This window comes from Somniosus microcephalus, chromosome 31, assembly GCF_052327205.1.
Source record: "Somniosus microcephalus isolate GS21.2 chromosome 31, FLI_Smic_1.0, whole genome shotgun sequence".
NCBI lineage: Eukaryota > Metazoa > Chordata > Chondrichthyes > Squaliformes > Somniosidae > Somniosus > Somniosus microcephalus.
The window spans coordinates 20,469,236-20,487,057 of record NC_141017.1 but is presented as its reverse complement, the minus strand read 5'-3'; the positions used below and the strand labels follow the sequence as shown (position 1 = coordinate 20,487,057).

The 17,822-nt window shown below is 46.4% G+C and overlaps 1 protein-coding gene across 2 annotated transcripts in view; it reads right to left on the bottom strand.

The window, feature by feature from the left end:
• The window catches only part of LOC147097612 (adhesion G protein-coupled receptor E3-like), a 76,499-nt gene that overhangs the window by 36,385 nt on the left and 22,292 nt on the right, over positions 1 to 17,822 (bottom strand). For both annotated transcript variants that reach the window (XM_085971583.1, XM_085971582.1), the window contains exons 2-4: positions 12,532 to 12,615; positions 2,290 to 2,433; positions 1,446 to 1,571 (exon numbers count right to left, since the gene is read on the bottom strand). In XM_085971583.1, coding sequence (XP_085827709.1) covers positions 1,446 to 1,571; positions 2,290 to 2,433; positions 12,532 to 12,615 — 354 coding nt within the window. The remainder of the gene's footprint in view (positions 1 to 1,445; positions 1,572 to 2,289; positions 2,434 to 12,531; positions 12,616 to 17,822) is intronic.

Below are 17,822 nucleotides of genomic sequence, written 5' to 3'. Positions count from 1 at the left end.
GCACAGCAAGCTCCCACCAACAGCAATGTGATAATGTCCCAGATAATCTGTTTTAGTGATGTTGGTTGAGGGATAAATATTGGCCAGGACGCCGGGGAGAACTCCCCTGCTCTTCTTCGAAATGGTGCCATGGGATCTTTTACGTCCACCTGAGAGGGCAGACGGGGCCTCGGTTTAACGTCCCATCTGAAAGACGGCACCTCCAACAGTGCAGCACTCCCTCAGCACTGCACTGGGAGTGTTAGCCTAGCTTTTTGTGCGCCAGTCCCTGGAGTGGGACTTGAACCAACAACCTTCTGACTCAGAGGCGAGAGAGTGCTACCCACTGAGCCACAGCAGAAGAGCAATCCAGTTAGTCCCACTCCCCCGCTCTATCCCCATATCCCTGCAATTTTTTCTCCTTCAAGTCTTTATCCAATTCCCTTTTGAAGGCTACTATTGAATCTGTATCCACCACCCTATCAGGCAGCGCATTCCAAATCCTAACCACTCGTTGTGTAAAAATGTTTTCCCTCATGTCGCCTCTGGTCCTTTTGCCAATCACCTTAAATCTGTGCCCTCTGGTTATCGACCCTTCAGCCATTGGAAACAGTTTCTATTTATTTACTTCATCTAAACCCTTCCTGATTTTAAACACTTCCATCAAATCTCCTCTTAGCCTTCTCTGCTCCAAGGAGAACAACCCCACCTTCTCCAGTCTATCTGTGTAACTGTAAAACCTCATCCCTGGAACCATTCTAGTAAATCCCTTCTGTACCCTCTCCAAAACCTTCATGTCCTTCCTAAAGTGCGGTGCCCAGAATTGGACACAATACTCCAGCTGGGGCCGAACTAGTGTTTTATATAAAAACAGAAAATGCTGGAGATACTCAGCAGGTCAGGCAGCATCTGTGGAGAGAGAAACAGAGTTAACGTTTCAGGTCGATGACCCTTCGTCAGAACTGGAAGAAGCTGGAGATGGAACAGGTTTTTAAGCAGGTGCGGGGGCAGGGAAAGGGGGGAGGGGAGGAAAGAACAAAAGGGAAGGTCTGTGATAGGGTGGAAGGCAGGAGAGATTAAGAGATAAAAGGGATGATGGTGCGAGGCAAAAGGAGAGGTAATGGGACAAGGTAAGAAACAAAAGATGACTCTAGATGAAGTGTAAATGGCGATGGCAGAATGATCGACAGCTGCCATGTGGGAGAGAGAAAAAAAATGATAGGGGCCGAGGTTATAGTCTGAAATTGTTGAACTCGATTCCAAATTAGTGTTTTATACAGGTTTAGCATAACCTGCTGGCTTCTGTACCCAATGCCACTATTTATAAAGCTCAGGATCCCATATACTTTATTAACTGAAAGGTTTTGTCCCCCAAACATTCAAAAGAGGAATATTTATTGTCAACGTTCCAGGATAAAGTGCGCTTTTTTCCTAAAGTGTCAATGACGATTACAATGATCACTCACCGGAACAACTGGTTTTTCTGCCTTCCCCAGGTTTCGACTTGAATACACAGCAAAAGTTTCCAATTGTATTGACACAGGATGCACCAGCGCCACATTTTGTTGGAGCAATATGGCACTCGTCCGTATCTGTAAATAAATGGTGAAGTACAGTCTTTTTGATTAGTTCAATGGTCCAGTCCATGAAAGAAAGAAAGACTTACATTTCTATAGCGCCTTTCACGAACACCGGATGTCTCAAAGCACTTTACAGCCAATGAAGTACTTTTGTGGAGTGGAGTCACTGTTGTAATGTGGGAAACGCGGCTGCCAATTTGTGCACAGCAAGCTCCCACAAACAGCAATGTGATAATGACCAGATAATCTGTTTTAGTGATGTTGATTGAGGGATAAATATTGGCCAGGACACCGGGGAGAACTCTCCTGCTTTTCTTTGAAATAGTGCCCTGGGATCTTTTACGTCCACCTGAGAGTGCAGACGGGGCCTCGGTTTAAAGTCTCATCTGAAAGTCGGCACTCTGAAGTCCCCCCCCCACCCAGAGTACATTCTGTGCCCTCGCTACTCTCACTGCTTCTTCCAAGTGGTGTTCAACATGGAGGAGTACTGATTCATCGGCTGAGGGAAGAGCGGTAGGTGGTAATCAGCAGGAGGTTTCCTTGCCCACGCTTGACCTGAAGCCATGAGACTTCATGGGGTCTGGAGTCAATGTTGAGAACTCCCAGGGCCACTCCTTCCCGACTGTCTACCACTGCGCCGCCAACCCTGGCTTGGCTTTAATTACACTGCAAGAACAATTATCAAACAGTGGAAATAATCAATGCAGTTAATAGAACCAGAAGATCTTACCTTTACAGTATGGTCTTCCAGTTGTACAGTTGAATTGTGGCAGACATAAACGAAACCCTTTCTGACAGTGGCATTCTTGGCTCCCGGTGGAGGTACGGCACACTGAACCATGCGGACATGGGTTTGCAAGACACGCGTTGATATCTGAAAAACATGTAACAATTGTGATCAACTCATTGGAATGCTGTGCTCCAACATGATGGGAGTTGCAAATATGCTCAGTCGTGTTTAATTTATTGTTGATGCTAATGTTAATCAAAGCGGGGTAGAATTTCCCTGGAGCCCTCCTGATCTCGAGCTGTAACTTCGACAGAGGATTGGCAGGAACCATGTGGAAAGGGTCGAAATGGCCGTTTCTCCAGGGCTTCGTGTCGATCTCCTGCCAACGTTGAGGAAACCACCACCTACAGCCACAACAAATTCCATTTACAGGAAACTCGTTTAAACGGCACCTAAATATCAGGAATTCTCTATTAACCGGCAAAATTCATACTCCGAAAACACCTCAATAACCGGCAACGTTGCTGAGTCCGAGGCTCCCGCGGTGGCCGAGTTAGTCAGGGGGGTAGTTCTCCAAACTGCCACTACTCGCTTCTTGGCGCTGTCGGAAGTCCGAACACCTCAATAACAGGGGTCTGACTGTTTGTTAAAAATAGCCTCGGTAGATAACCCTCTCCGTCATCCAGAATTTTTAATCAACCGGCACCATCCCGGTCCCGTCGGTGCCGGATACCAGAGAGTTTCCTGTATATAGGATTTTAAATGTGGACAAATGTCCCGAAGCACTTCATAGAGGCTCATTCAGACAAAAATGGACATCTTGCCAAAGAAGTCGGGGTGACCAAAACTTGGGTCAAAAGTAGGGTCTTAAAGGAGGAGAAGGAGGTGAAGAGGTTTAGGGAGGACATTCCAGTGGAAACAGATGAAGACAGTCCCACTGAGCTGGACGTCGGCGAAGAGACTTTGGAGGAGGATGGTGTGGTTGGCTGTGCCAAAGACTGCAAAGAGGTCAAGAATGATGAGAAGGGATAGTGCATCATGGTCACAGTCATAGAGAATGTAATTTGTGACTTTGCTTAGGGCTGTTTTAGTGCTGTGATGAGGCTGAAACCTGATTGAAGAGATTCAAACATGGAGTTGCAGGGCAGATGGGCATGGATATGAGAGACACAACATGTTCAAGGCATTGGTGAGGAATGACAAGCTGGAGATGGGGCACGTTTGCAAGGACAGATGGATCAAGGCTGGTTTTTTTTGAGGAGAGGGGTGATGACGGCAGATTTGAAAGGGAGGGGAACAGCACCTGAGCGGAGAGAGCCTTATACAATATCAGCTAGCATGGGGGCCAGGAAGGGAAGCTCGCTGGTCAGCAGTTTAGTGGGTCGAGAAAGCAGGAGGTGGGCCTCATGGACAAGTTGAGCTTGGAGAGGGAATGAGGGGAGATAGGAGTGAAACTAGAGAAAGACCCGGGTTTAGGGATAGGGCAGGGAGCATCTTTGGAGAAGTTTGACTCATTGGGCAACGGGAAGAGGGGGAAGCAGCAGAGAGAGATGACTGAATGGTCTCAATCTTAGTGACAAAGAAGTTCATGAGGTCCTTGCGCTTGTTGGCGAAGGTGAGGGTGGAGAGGGCGGGGCAGAGGGGTTTAAGGAGATGGTTGTTTGTGGAGAAAAGAATCCAGGAGGATCTTTCTTCTGCTTTATAATCCTGCACTAGTGAATGGTTGCAGTAGAGAAGGGCAGGGCCCCGATAGTGCTTGATGTGGTCCAGCCAGATCTGGATATTTGAACCAGTTGCACCAGGTATGCTCAAAGCTGCACCCCTTGGACATGAGTGAGCAAAGGCGGGACTATACCAGCAGGAATGATCAGGAGCGGGAACCCTTGCTGATTGTTCTATCCCTCGGCCAAGAGTCAACTGTCGTCAGTCAGCTGCGATCAGTTAGCTCAGTACAATTGAAGATGGGTCTTTCCTGCTCTGATGGGGCTCCGTTCCACACTAGGGAATGCCGGGGAAGTAGAGGGGAATTTTGTTAACATGTTGATACTGTAACTCTGATCTATAAATGTAAAAAAAAACAATGTTTACTAGAATTATGGGTGGAGCATCTTAAATTTATATAATAATTCCCCTATCATGAACATATAAGGACGCAGATTTAAAATAATTGGCAGAAGAATCAGGAGTGAGAGGAGGAGAATTTGTTTTACGTGTTTGTACGATCTGGAATGCACTGCCTGAAAGGGTGGTGGAAGCAGATTTAATAGTAAGTTTCAAAAAGGAATTGGATCTCTACTTGAAAAGGAAAAATGTGCAGGGATAACCCTTCAATAGTGACATTCAAAAGAGAATTGGATAAATACTTGAAGGGAAAACATGTGCAGGGCTATGGGGAAAAGCAGGGGGAGTGGGTCTAATTGGAGAGCTCTTTCAAAGAGCGGGCACAGGCAGGATGGACGGAATGGCCTCCTTCTGTGCTGTATCATTCTATGTTCCTGTAATCCCCTGTGGGATTTTTTGTTCAATGTATCTGAGCGGGTAAGGTACCATTTAGTAGATGTGAAGGAAGGAACATGTTTGTGACGTTGGTCGTGTGGCCACTCTGCCCCACACTGTTACCAGCGTCATCTCCAGGTCAGCCTAAGGAAAAGGACAAAGGTCAGATGCCACCGAGGGGGTATTGAAATTCTCGACCACCATGACAGCCGCTTTTGTGGGGTGAGTGAGCCACTGAGTCACCGTGTGGTGAGAGGAGCAGGGCTGTGCTCTTGTACCAACATTTCCCCGATGGCTTTGGGTTCATTGCAGTTGATAGAAGTGGCTCTTATATTTTTTTTTATTCGTTCATGGGATGTGGGCGGCGCTGGCAAGGCCAGCATTTAGTGCCCATCCCTAGTTGCCCTCGAGAAGGTGGTGGTGAGCCGTCTTCTTGAACCACTGCAGTGCTGTTAGGCAGGGAGTTCCAGGATTCTGTACCAAGTGACGATGAAGGATCGGCGATATACTTCCAAGTCAGGATGGTGTGTGTGACTTGGAGGGGAACTTGGAGGTGGTGGTGTTCCCATGCACCTGCTGCCCTTGTCCTTCTAGGTGGAAGAGGTCGCGGGTTTGGGAGATGCTGTCGAAGAAGCCTTGGCGAGTTGCTGCAGTGCATCTTGTAGATGGTACACACTGCAGCCACAGTACGCCGGTGGTGGAGGGAGTGAATGTTTAAGGTGGTGGACGGGGTGCCAATCAAGCGGGCTGCTTTGTCTTGGCTTATTGAAGCCACTAGATGGAGCCTCATGCAATAACTTCAACCTGAGATGCTACGAGTGACTCAACAATTCGGCCAACCATTAACCATAGTGTTAGATGTTCTGTTCTTTAAAGTATAGTTTCAGGTTCACCAAGGTTAGGGCCCAAAGTGGAACCGTTTCCATTTCAAACAACCAAGTGTAAGCATCAAGAATTCCCGGTTCAGGCGTGACAACAGTGAGATGCAGAGGAAAGCTTCCATCCCATTAAACTCAGTGACACCTGATCATGTTTGAGAGGATCACGAGTGTCTTTTCTTTTTACCAGATCTCTCCACCCGCCTCCTCTCCTGACGGTACCGGCTTCTGCTGGAGCATTCCATGGTCCAGACTAGGACTGGACAGACTAGATGCAGGAAGGATGTTCCTGATGGCCGGGGAGTCCAGAACCAGGGGTCACAGTCTAAGGATAAGGGGTAAGCCATTTAGGACTGAGATAAGGAGGAATTTCTTCACCCAGAGACTGGTGAACCTGTGGAATTCTCTACCACAGAAGGCAGTGGAGGCCAATTCATTAAATATATTCAAGAAGGAGTTGGATATATTTCTTAAAGCTAGCGGGATCAAGGGGTATGGGGAGAAAGCAGGGACAGGGTACTGAATGTGGATGATCAGCTATGATCGCATTGAATGGCGGAGCAGGCTCGAGGGGCCGAATGGCCTACTCCTGCTCCTATTTTCTATGTTTCTATGTTTCAATGGTCATTATTCTCCATTATGCACCTCCCCCTAGATAGTGAGTGTCACTGGGCTGTTTGACTGTGGAGACCAGCCCAATTCTGCCTTCAACCCAATGCCCTCAAACATGTTCTTTCCAGCAGGTGTCACTGCATAACAATGAGAACCCTTGGTTAAATTCAGACAATTGTAACGTCTCCCAGTTGAGTTCAGGACAATACCTGGTCTGTTTAGCTCTGTTCTATATTGAGCAGTGAAGTAATAACAACCACCGAGGGAACAAAAGAGTCTACCATAACCACCCCAACTTATATAATACTTAATTATGTGTCAGCCGTGGCTCAGTGGGCAGCACCCTCACCTCCGAGTTGTGGATTCAAGCCCCACTCCAGAGACTTGAACACAAAAATCTAGGCTGACGCTTCCAGTGCAGTACTGAGGGAGTGCCGCACTGTCAGAGGTGCCGTCTTTCGGATGAGACGTTAAACCGAGGCCCCGCCTGCTCTCTCAGGTGGATGTAAAAGATCCCGCGGCCACTATTTCAAAGAAGAGGAGAGTTATCCCCAGTGTCCTGGCCAATATTTATCCTTCAATCAACATCACTAAAACACATTATCTGGTCATTATGACATTGCTGTTTGTGGGAGCTTGCTGTGCGCAAATTGGCTGCCACGTTTCCTACATTAGAACAGTGACTATACTTCATTGGCTGTAAAGTGTTTTGGTGGTTGTGAAAGGCGCTATATAAATGCAGGTCTTTCTTTTTGTCTCCAACACACACACAACGTAATACAAATACCCTGCATGCACACCGCCTAATATATTTTTACTTACTGTAATCTTAAGAGTATATCTCCACGCTTACCCCGTCTTTGTAATATGAACATGTACATATGTGCGCTCATTCTTACACGCTGTTTAATATAATTATCCAACCACACTGATTAATATCACATTTTGGACATTTCTATTTGCACATTCAGTTCTGCAGCATTGCTACATGTGTGTCTGCACACTCTCTGTGTCTCTCTTGCACACTGGCAGGGGTTTTCCACTTTTGTGCTTGCCAGCCCATAATTTCACAACCATTATAGTGAATGGGCAGGAAATTGGGGGCTGAGGTCACAGCAGTAGGAAACCCTGGCCTCTCTGTCTCTCACACACACGCTCTCAAATTCTCTGTCTCGCACATTCCCTTTGTCCCTCTCCTCTCTCTGCCTCATGCGCTCTCATTCACTCTCTCAGTAATGTGCATGTTTGAAGGGAGAAGGCGGCACTTCACTACGATCTGAAGACGCCTCTCACCACATGTTTCCAGTACTTTTTCCGATCTGGTTTATTGTGATTCGGACCAGTCTGAGTTGTAACTTAAATGCCGAAAGGGCACCCTATCTGGGAATGAAAGACATTTATATAGCGCCTTTCACAACTTCAGTACGTCCCAAAGCAATTTAGATCCAATGAAGTACTTTTTGACGTGTAGTCACTGTTGCAATGTCGGCAACACGGCAGCCAATTTGCGCACAGCATAGAAACATAGAAGATAGGAGCAGGAGTAGGCCATTCGGCCCCTCGAGCCTGCTCCGCCATTCAATACGATCATGGCTGATCATCCAAATTCAGTACCCTGTCCCTGCTTTCTCCCCATACCTCTTGATCCCGCTAGCCTTGAGAAATATATCCAACTCCTTCTTGAATATATTTAATGAATTGGCCTCTACTGCCTTCTGTGGTAGAGAATTCCACAGGTTCACCACTCTCTGGGTGAAGAAATTCCTCCTCATTTCTGTCCTAAATGGCTTACCCCTTATCCTTAGACTGTGACCCCTGGTTCTGGACTCCCCGACCATCGGAAACATTCTTCCTGCATCTAGTCTGTCCAGTCCTGTCAGAATTTTATAAGTTTCATAAACAGCAATGTGATAATGACCAGATCATCTGTTATAGTGATGTTAGTTGAGGGATAAATATTGGCCCAGGACACTGGGGAGAACTCACCTGCTCTTCTTCAACATAGTGCCATGGGATAGATTACATCCACCCAAGAGGGCAGACAGGACCTTGGTTTAACATCTCCTCCAAAAATTGGCACTTCCAACAGTGCAGCACTCCCTCAGTACTACACTGGAGCATCAGCATAGATTTTGTGCTTAGGTGTCTGGAGTGGGATTTGAACCCACAACCTTCGAGGGTGAGAGTGCCGCCCACTGAGCCACAGCTGAGCTAGTTTCAGTGTTGAACCTCCAGTTTATTTCAGAGCTCTAAAGTTTTTAACAAGGCTTGAAGTGCACGCTCCATCAGCAGATTTAATCTCACGCGTTCTATTTACTTTACATAGATGAGGGTACATGATGAATTCTTTATAAAAACATACTTATGCCTCCTACATTCCCCAATGATTCATTTGGGTAGCTGCACCGCACAGTAAGTACACAGTATGACATCTGGTCTGTTTCACCAAGTTATCTGATCACAGGTGGCTAGCAGTGGCATGCTATGACTGGTGCCAGTGCCACTGAGCTCGGGAGTGGGACAACAGAGCATCCTTCAGGAGTCATGTTCTGGATTATTGCCCAGTGGCCCCCTGGTTGAGTGTGTGTGTGTGTGTGTGTGTGTGTGTATGTGTGTGTGTGTGTGTGTGATGGGAGTCAGGACTCGCACATGAGGAGTTGGCACTTGACCAGGTAACAGGAGGCTGCCAGTGTTTCTGGAGTTGCCCCCCAGAGAGAATCAGCCTCTTTAGTATCAGAAAAGAAAACATTTTGGGGGGAAACATATACAGGAAACTCTCTGGCTGATCATCCAAATTCAGTACCCTGTCCCTGCTTTCTCCCCATACCTCTTGATCCCGCTAGCCTTGAGAAATATATCCAACTCCTTCTTGAATATATTTAATGAATTGGCCTCTACTGCCTTCTGTGGTAGAGAATTCCACAGGTTCACCACTCTCTGGGTGAAGAAATTCCTCCTCATTTCTGCCCTAAATGGCTTACCCCTTATCCTTAGACTGTGACCCCTGGTTCTGGACTCCCCGACCATCGGAAACATTCTTCCTGCATCTAGTCTGTCCAGTCCTGTCAGAATTTTATAAGTTTCATAAACAGCAATGTGATAATGACCAGATCATCTGTTATAGTGATGTTAGTTGAGGGATAAATATTGGCCCAGGACACTGGGGAGAACTCACCTGCTCTTCTTCAACATAGTGCCATGGGATAGATTACATCCACCCAAGAGGGCAGACAGGACCTTGGTTTAACATCTCCTCCAAAAATTGGCACTTCCAACAGTGCAGCACTCCCTCAGTACTACACTGGAGCATCAGCATAGATTTTGTGCTTAGGTGTCTGGAGTGAGATTTGAACCCACAACCTTCGAGGGTGAGAGTGCCGCCCACTGAGCCACAGCTGAGCTAGTTTCAGTGTTGAACCTCCAGTTTATTTCAGAGCTCTAAAGTTTTTAACAAGGCTTGAAGTGCACGCTCCATCAGCAGATTTAATCTCACGCGTTCTATTTACTTTACATAGATGAGGGTACATGATGAATTCTTTATAAAAACATACTTATGCCTCCTACATTCCCCAATGATTCATTTGGGTAGCTGCACCGCACAGTAAGTACACAGTATGACATCTGGTCTGTTTCACCAAGTTATCTGATCACAGGTGGCTAGCAGTGGCATGCTATGACTGGTGCCAGTGCCACTGAGCTCGGGAGTAGGACAACAGAGCATCCTTCAGGAGTCATGCTCTGGATTATTGCCCAGTGACCCCCTGGTTGAGTGTGTGTGTGTGTGTGTGTGTGTGTGTATGTGTGTGTGTGTGTGTGATGGGAGTCAGGACTCGCACATGAGGAGTTGGCACTTGACCAGGTAACAGGAGGCTGCCAGTGTTTCTGGAGTTGCCCCCCCAGCGAGAATCAACCTCTTTAGTATCGGAAAAGAAAACAATTTGGGGGGAAATATATACAGGAAACTCTCTGGTATCCGGCACCGACGGGACCGGCGTGTTGCTGGTTGATTAAAAATTCCGGATGACGGAGAGGGTTATCTACCGAGGCTATTTTTAACAAACAAAAAGTCAGACTCCTGTTATTGAGGTGTTCGGACTTCTGACAGTGCCAAGAAGCCGAGTAGTGGCAGTTTGGAGAACTGCCCCCACTGACTAACTCGGCCACCGCGGGAGACTCGGACTCGGCAACATTGCCGGTTATTGAGGTGTTTTCGGAGTATGAATTTTGCCAGTTAATAGAGAATTCCGGATATTTAGGTGCCGTTTAAACAAGAGTTTCCTGGAACTCCATTGCGAGACCAGATGCTTCAATCTGTCCTGTAAATCATAAATACGTATCGGTTCAACCTCATAATGTAGGCTAGATATGATACTCAACCTGACTCTCAGCTAAAGTCTAGTCTACTTAGATCGTGGTGTATATCCTGCACCACACGTGTATTTGATATGCAAATAAAACCATCATTTCAGCATTCCCTATTTACCACAGTGCACGTCTCTTCCGATAGCCTGTGACCGTGGAGACGCCATTGTGGTAGCCAGGGTCTACCAGCTCATTATTGATTAATGAGGCCCGAACAGTGGTTCAAAGGCATCAGAACCAGAACTGTGCTATCGACTCAGACTCCCTCAGCCACGGGTGCAAGAATATCGATATGTTTTTACTTTGCCTTTAATACGGGGCAAAGACAGAACATCTAAATGGAGGAATTATAGGAACAGGAGGAGGCCATTCAGCCCATCAAGCCTGTTCCACCATTCAATTAGATCACGGCTGGTCTGTATCTTAACTCCATTTACCCGTCTTGGCTCCATAACCCTTGATACCCCCACCTAACAAAAGTCTATCAATCTCAATTTTGAAAGTTTCAATTGATACCCAGCTTTCTGGAGGAGAGAGTTCCCGATTTCCACTACCCTTTGTGTGAAGAAGTGCTTCCTGACATCACCCCTGAATGGTCTGGCTCTAATTTTAAGGTGATGCCCCCTTGTTCTGGACTCCCCCCACCAGAGGAAATAGTTTCTCTCTCTCTACCTGATCAAATCCTTTAATCATCTTAAACACCTCAATTAGATCACCCCGTAAACATTTTTACTCAAGGGAATACAAGGCTAGTCTATGCAACCTGCCCTCATAATCTAACCTTTTTAGCCCCGGTATCATTCTGGTGAATCTACGCTGTACTCCACCCAAGGCCCATATACCCTTCCCGAGGTGCGGGGCCCAGAACTGAACGCAGTTCTCTATGGTTAAATAATATGAGTAGATCAGAGTTGATTTAAGCTGTGCGCTTGCAGATCCTATCTCTGATCACAATGACTCTCATGAGTAAAGCCATAGTTCAGGAAGAGCGAAGATCAGCCACAAAGGCTGCTGAGATTACATTGGAATTGGGCGATAACATTAGAGCTGGAAGGTAGCATTACTACTCAGCAAGAAGAAGCTAACATGCTAGTTAATGATGAGGATGCTTGTTTGCCTCGGGTGACTGTCTGTGTGGAGTTTGCACATTCTCCCCGTGTTTGCGTGGGTTTCCTCCGGGTGCTCCGGTTTCCTCCCACAGTCCAAAGATGTGCGGGTTAGGTTGATTGGCCATGATAAAAATTGGCCCTTAGTGTTAGGAGGGATTAAATATGTGGGGTTACGGGGATAGGGCTTGGGTGGGATGGCTGTCGGTGTAGGGACTGGGTGCTAGGGTTTGGATGATCAGCCATGATCTCGTTGAATGGCGGAGCAGGCTCGAAGGGCCGAATGGCCTACTCCTGCTCCTAGTTTCTATGTTTCTATGCTAAGACAGTACAGCTGAGGGCTGCAAAGCAACACTCAGGTAGGAACTTAAGCTACCTGCAAGGCGAAGCCCCAGGAACCTGGACAGGCAAACGCTCGCGACTCCCGGGGAGTTCTTTACGCGTGAGTTTGTGAACGTTGGGCTGCGTGCACTGCTCTATGTGTGGTCTTAAGCTGAATGCCTTGAACCAATAAAAATGGAGTTAATTGCCAGACATATTACTGTCTCGAGTTTCCACAAATCTGTTATTAAAAGAATCGGGATTGTCCAACAGTGCCACCCTGGACTGTACCCAAATGAGAGGTGTGCTATATATTTGGAACTGACCCTCAGAGGAAGCTTCCCGTTTCCCTTCCAGAATGATTTGACCGCTTACACTTCCCCCAGTCACTGTTAAACAGGGAAGGAAGGCATACTGAAACGTTTTATCTGCCAAAGTCTATTGCGCACCAATGATTGTTACCTTACCTACACAGTGTCCATTTTTGTCCCCAGGTGAGCAGGGAATCGAGGCAGCCAAACACCGATCCACAAGTGTGCAGAGCAACAACACTGGAGGCAAAGGAAGAGGCTCAGTTAGAATCCGCCACCTGAGTAATCCAACATCGGAGAGTTCACTTTGCATTGAGGACACCGAGAGGCAAATTGCACCGCTGACTGTACATTGTATCTGCTCATCAAGATAAGCCATGTCAGTGCTCCCGAGTATTTCTCCGCATTGGAAGCTCCTTCTGTCCCCCTGCACCAACCCCCCTCACCCACCAAAAGCATGTAATGTTGTACCATTGTGATGTTTCTTTCCAATCTCCGCATCAACATTCCTGTATCCCTAATGAGTGAGATTGCCAAACTGCATTGGCCCCGGGCTCTGTCCTCGAGCAAAGAGAAGACTGAGAGGTGACCTAATAGAGGGCTTTAAAATTATGAAGGGTTTCAATAGGGTAGACACAGAGAAGGTGGTCCAACGTCGGGGGGAGACCAAAACTAGGGCCCTTAAACAGAAGATCGTCAGCAATAAATCCAGTAGGGAATTCAGGAGAAACTTCTTTACCCAGAGAGTGGTTAGAATGTGGAACTCGCTACCACAGGGAGTGGTTGAGGTGAATAGCAGAGATGCATTTAAGGGGAAGCTAAATAAACATATGAGGGAGAAAGGAATAGAAGGATATGTTGATTAGGTGCGATGAAGTAAATAGAGTGGCAAACCTGGTTTCACTCGTAATATTGGCCCAGAACTTGGTGTCGGGGGCTTGCCGCGCGTGCAAGCCCCCGATGTGCGCTCACCCTGCGCGCCGACATCTGAAACCTGGCCCGCAGTGGATTTCCTTTCAGTGGCCAGGTTCTGATGTCGGCGCGCTGTGCTAACCTGACCCAGCGGCGTAGTTAGTGCGATGTGCCGGCTGGGATCAGGTGAGCACTGTTCAGCCAATCAGGGGAGGGGAAACTTCATTCATAAGTTTGAGAGTAAGAACTGTCAAACTCATGAGAAGTACTGCACCCCAAAACACTACTTAAACTTTAAATAAAATTTTAAAAAACATCCCAATCATTAAATTAAGTATAAATAAGTTTTAAAAAATAATTTAAACAATAATTTTTTTTTTGAAAAAAATAAATTTTTAGTAAAAAGGGTCTAAAAGTAAACTTAACCTTATTGTAGATTCTTTAAAATAATAAACCTGTGGAAAAAAAATTTCTAAATTGCACTAAAACACCACTTACCTGTAAAAATAAATACTTACGTGTGCTTTTTACAAGCGTAAAGACCGGAGGCCTTTACACATGTGCAAATCCCCCAAAACAGAGGAAATCCAAGACGCACGCGCTGCCCCCTACAGCGCACGTGCTAGCCTCTTCAACTCTTGGGTGAGAGGAGAGGAAATGCCGGTTTTCAGCGCATGCGCTGTGCATGCTGAAAACTGGCATTTCCTCCGGCCAGACGCGTGAGTACCCCTTCCGTACTCACGCGTTTGGGGAGGAATTTCTGCCCCATTATTTTTTTTAATGTTCATCTTGGGATGTGGGCATCGCTGGCAAGGCTGGCATTTATTGCCCATCCCTTGTCGTTGTAAGGTTCGCAAAATTTCGGAAAATTTCGACAGCCCCCGAAGGTTATTTGATTAAAGAAAACCTGGTTGGAATGTACCTTAAAAACCCAGGGCATCAAAGATGGCTGCCAGGCCTCATGGCAAAAGAGAAAGACAGCCTGTCTGAATATCTCCCATCACTGGCTGACACAGGATTTTGAAAAAATACCAGCTTCTGAAGTACTTGAGGTACTTAAACTGTCAACCAACTGCGGTTTAGGAAGTTCAACATCGAACAAAGGATTGTTTGTTTACAAGCTCTCAGCAGTTTTGACTCAAGGGATTAAGCACTTGAAGCTGTCAATTAATTGCGGTGGGACTGCAGCCACAGGACAATGGATTGTTTACAAAACACTTGAGTACTGTTTACCGAACACTTAAGGATTTGTTTGTCCAGCACTTGAGAAATCAGTGGGACATTTTAAACCAATTAAACGAATGGGAAACGCATTCAAACCCATTACGGTCAATGGGGACAGATTGGTCCCTTTTGTGTACCCCGGATACATCCAGATTTGGGCGCGAAGATAAGGGCTCCCAAATGGGGTATAAAGATAGCCCCTCAGGAAGCCATTCTCTCTCTCTCTGCCACCTCACCTCCAGTGCCCTGCTTACCAGAGGAACAGCTCAGCAGCCCACCCAAAGAAGTGGAATACCAGCAGTTACTTTTGAATTACTGGGGTATCTCTACTTCGGGGCGGTGAAGAATTCAAGGCAGGTCGCAGGGGCATGGAGCAGGCGTTTACTCATGAGCATAAACTTTCTGGCCCATTACAAGGCAACCTAGATTGGTATAAGGGGTGGGAATTAAGGGGGAATTTTGTTAAATTGTCATTTTTAGTCAATTTTCCCTCAATGTGTCTGTTTTCGCTCCTCCCCGTTAAGTAAAGTGTGCAAGTGTGCTGTATTCATAATTATTTTCACTGTATAGCAATTTATTCTTTATTTTTAATAAACGTTGGTCTTCTTTGCACCCAACCACGAGTCTCGTTTTACCTATATCGCTACTGAAATAAGTCCGGTGATCAGAACCAGAAAGGGAAGCAATTCGAAACCATATGGGGCCTGGAGCAGCTCAGATACGCCTGACTGGCCAGACAATAACCCCAAAACCAAATACCCCACCCCACTCCCTTTCTACATTGTCCGTGAGAAGGTGGTGAGCCGCCTTCTTGAACCGCTGCAGTCCACAAAGCTGTTAGATAGAGAGTTCCAGGATTTTGACCCAGTGACACTGAAGGAACAGCTGACATATGTCCAAGTCGGGATGGTGTGTGACTTGGAGGGGAACTCGGAACTGATGATGTTCCCATGTGCCTTTTGACCTTGTCCTTCTGGGTGATGGAGGTTGAGGGTTTGTGTTCGATTTCCTGTTTGTGTCTCTCAGATTGTGCTCTCGCTGTCTGTGGCTCTGAAATACATGCCTATGCTGCAGAAGGCCTATGTTTGGTGAGTACCATTGACCGCTCTTTGTCGCTGTGTGTTTTTGTGGTAGGTTAAAGTGCAAAAGGCTTTTGAGAATTTGCAGCACCTGAGCTGAATGATGTAAACCCATCAGCTGGTGCATTGGCGAGGAGCTGTCTTCATCTGACCGCCACATTCTCTGTCATAATCTACATTTCAATATCACCGTATGGTAGCATTTCAGGAAAGCCGGTGGGTATCCAAGATTAAATGACAGTCTGTGACTCAGTGTTGAACAGCTGTTGTTGCACATAATCTCTAGCGATAAACTCAATGAAAAGAAACTAGCAAGCTCTCATATCGAGTTCAACAATTTCAGATCATAACCTCGGCCCCCATTACATTTTTACTTATATTTTTTATCCACACCTTTGTTTTGGCCTCCCCCCCCCCTTTTTTTTCTCTCCCACATGGCAGCTGTCTCCCATTCTGCCAGCGCATTTCACATCTAATCTAGAGCCGTCTTTTGTCTCCACTAGTCCTATCACCATCTCGTCTGGTTTTGAATACCTCTTAATGTCTCTTCACTTCTCTTTTGTTCTTTCATCCCCATTTCCCAGCCCCCAAACTGGCCTTTTAATCTGTTTCATTTCCTGCTTTTTCAGTTCTGACGAAAGGTTTCGACCTGAAACGTTGACTCTATTTCTCTCTCCACGGATGTTGCCTGGCCTGCTGAGTGTTTCCAGCATTTTCTGTTGTTATTTAGCAAGCTCTCCTAATGGTTCGGCTATTAAATTTACTGCCCAGTGTGGGACTGCACTATAGGAAGGTCCTAGGTGAAATCCCCCGTGTTGAATGAACAACAACAACAACTTGAATTGATCTAGTGCCTTTAACATAGTAAAACGACCCAAGGTGCTTCACAGGAGCGTTACCAAACAAAATATGACACCGAGCCACATAAGGAGATATTAGGACAGGTGAGCAAAAGCTTGGTCAAAGGGGTAGGTTTTAAGGAGCGTCTTAAAGGAGGAGAGAGGAGAGGTCTAGAGAGGGAATTCCAGAGCTTAGGGCCTTGGCACGGCCGCCAATGGTGGAACAATGGACATCAGGGATGGCACAAGAGGCCAGAATTGGAGGAGTACAGAGGTCTCGGATAGGTGGTAGGGCTGGAGGTGGTTACAGAGATAGGGAGGGGCGAGGCCGTGGAGGGATTTGAACACAAGGATGAGAATTTTAAAATTGAGGCATTGCTGGACCGGGAGTCAATGTAGGTCGGCTAACACAGGGGTGCTGGGTGAACGGGACTAGGTGCAGGTTAGGTTACGGGCAGCAGAGTTTTGGATTTGAACTACTATCACCCTGCATGATTTCAATCCATGTATTTTGAAATCCTAATGAATCTCGGTTAAAGGAAAAAAGAACTTGCATTTCTATAGCGCCTTTCCCCACCTCAGGACGTCCCAAAGTGCTTTACAGCCAATTAAATACCTTTGAAGTGTAGTCACTGTTGAAATGTAGGAAATACACCAGCCAATTTGCGCACAGCAAGCTCCCACAAGCAGCAATGTGGCATAGCAACTGTGAGGTATCTGACCATCTCAGTCTATGTCTATCATTGTAGCCTCCAATCTCATTGCCAAACAGCTCTTTTTTTAGAGAGGTTAATCATCTTAGCATCCACCATTGTGTTGAGGTTGTGGGGGGGAGGGGGGGATGTTGGGGGGAGGGGGGAGGGGGGAGTTTCTTCTAAGTTCGAGTCTCATTGAGGCTAGTTAACTGTGAACCTATTTCCTTTAGTTTGGTGCTCATAGTCCAAATCACATTACCTGCTGGTACATCTAAAAAAAAACTTCAATTTTTGAGGAATGGCTTATAAAATTGAAGCTTTCTCATTGGAATAGAGAAGGGTGAGTGAGGATCAAATAAAAGTTTTCAAAACAATGAAAGTTTTTGAGAAGGTAAATAGTGAAGGATTTTTTTTACTGATTACTGAATCAGTAATAACCAATAGATTCAGAATTACCACTAGAAGAAAGGGGAATATTGAGAGATTTCTTTTCACACAAGGGGTTATAGGAATGTTGAATTCTTGAACAAGTGAGTTTAAAAGAAAATTATTCTCGGGTTAGGGGCATCCCTGGCAAGGCCGGCATTTATTGCCCATCCCCCATTGCCCTTGAGAAGGTGGTGGTGAGCCGCCGCCTTCTTAAACCGCTGCAGTCCGTGTGGTGAGGGTACTCCCACAGTGCTGTTAGGGAGGGAGTT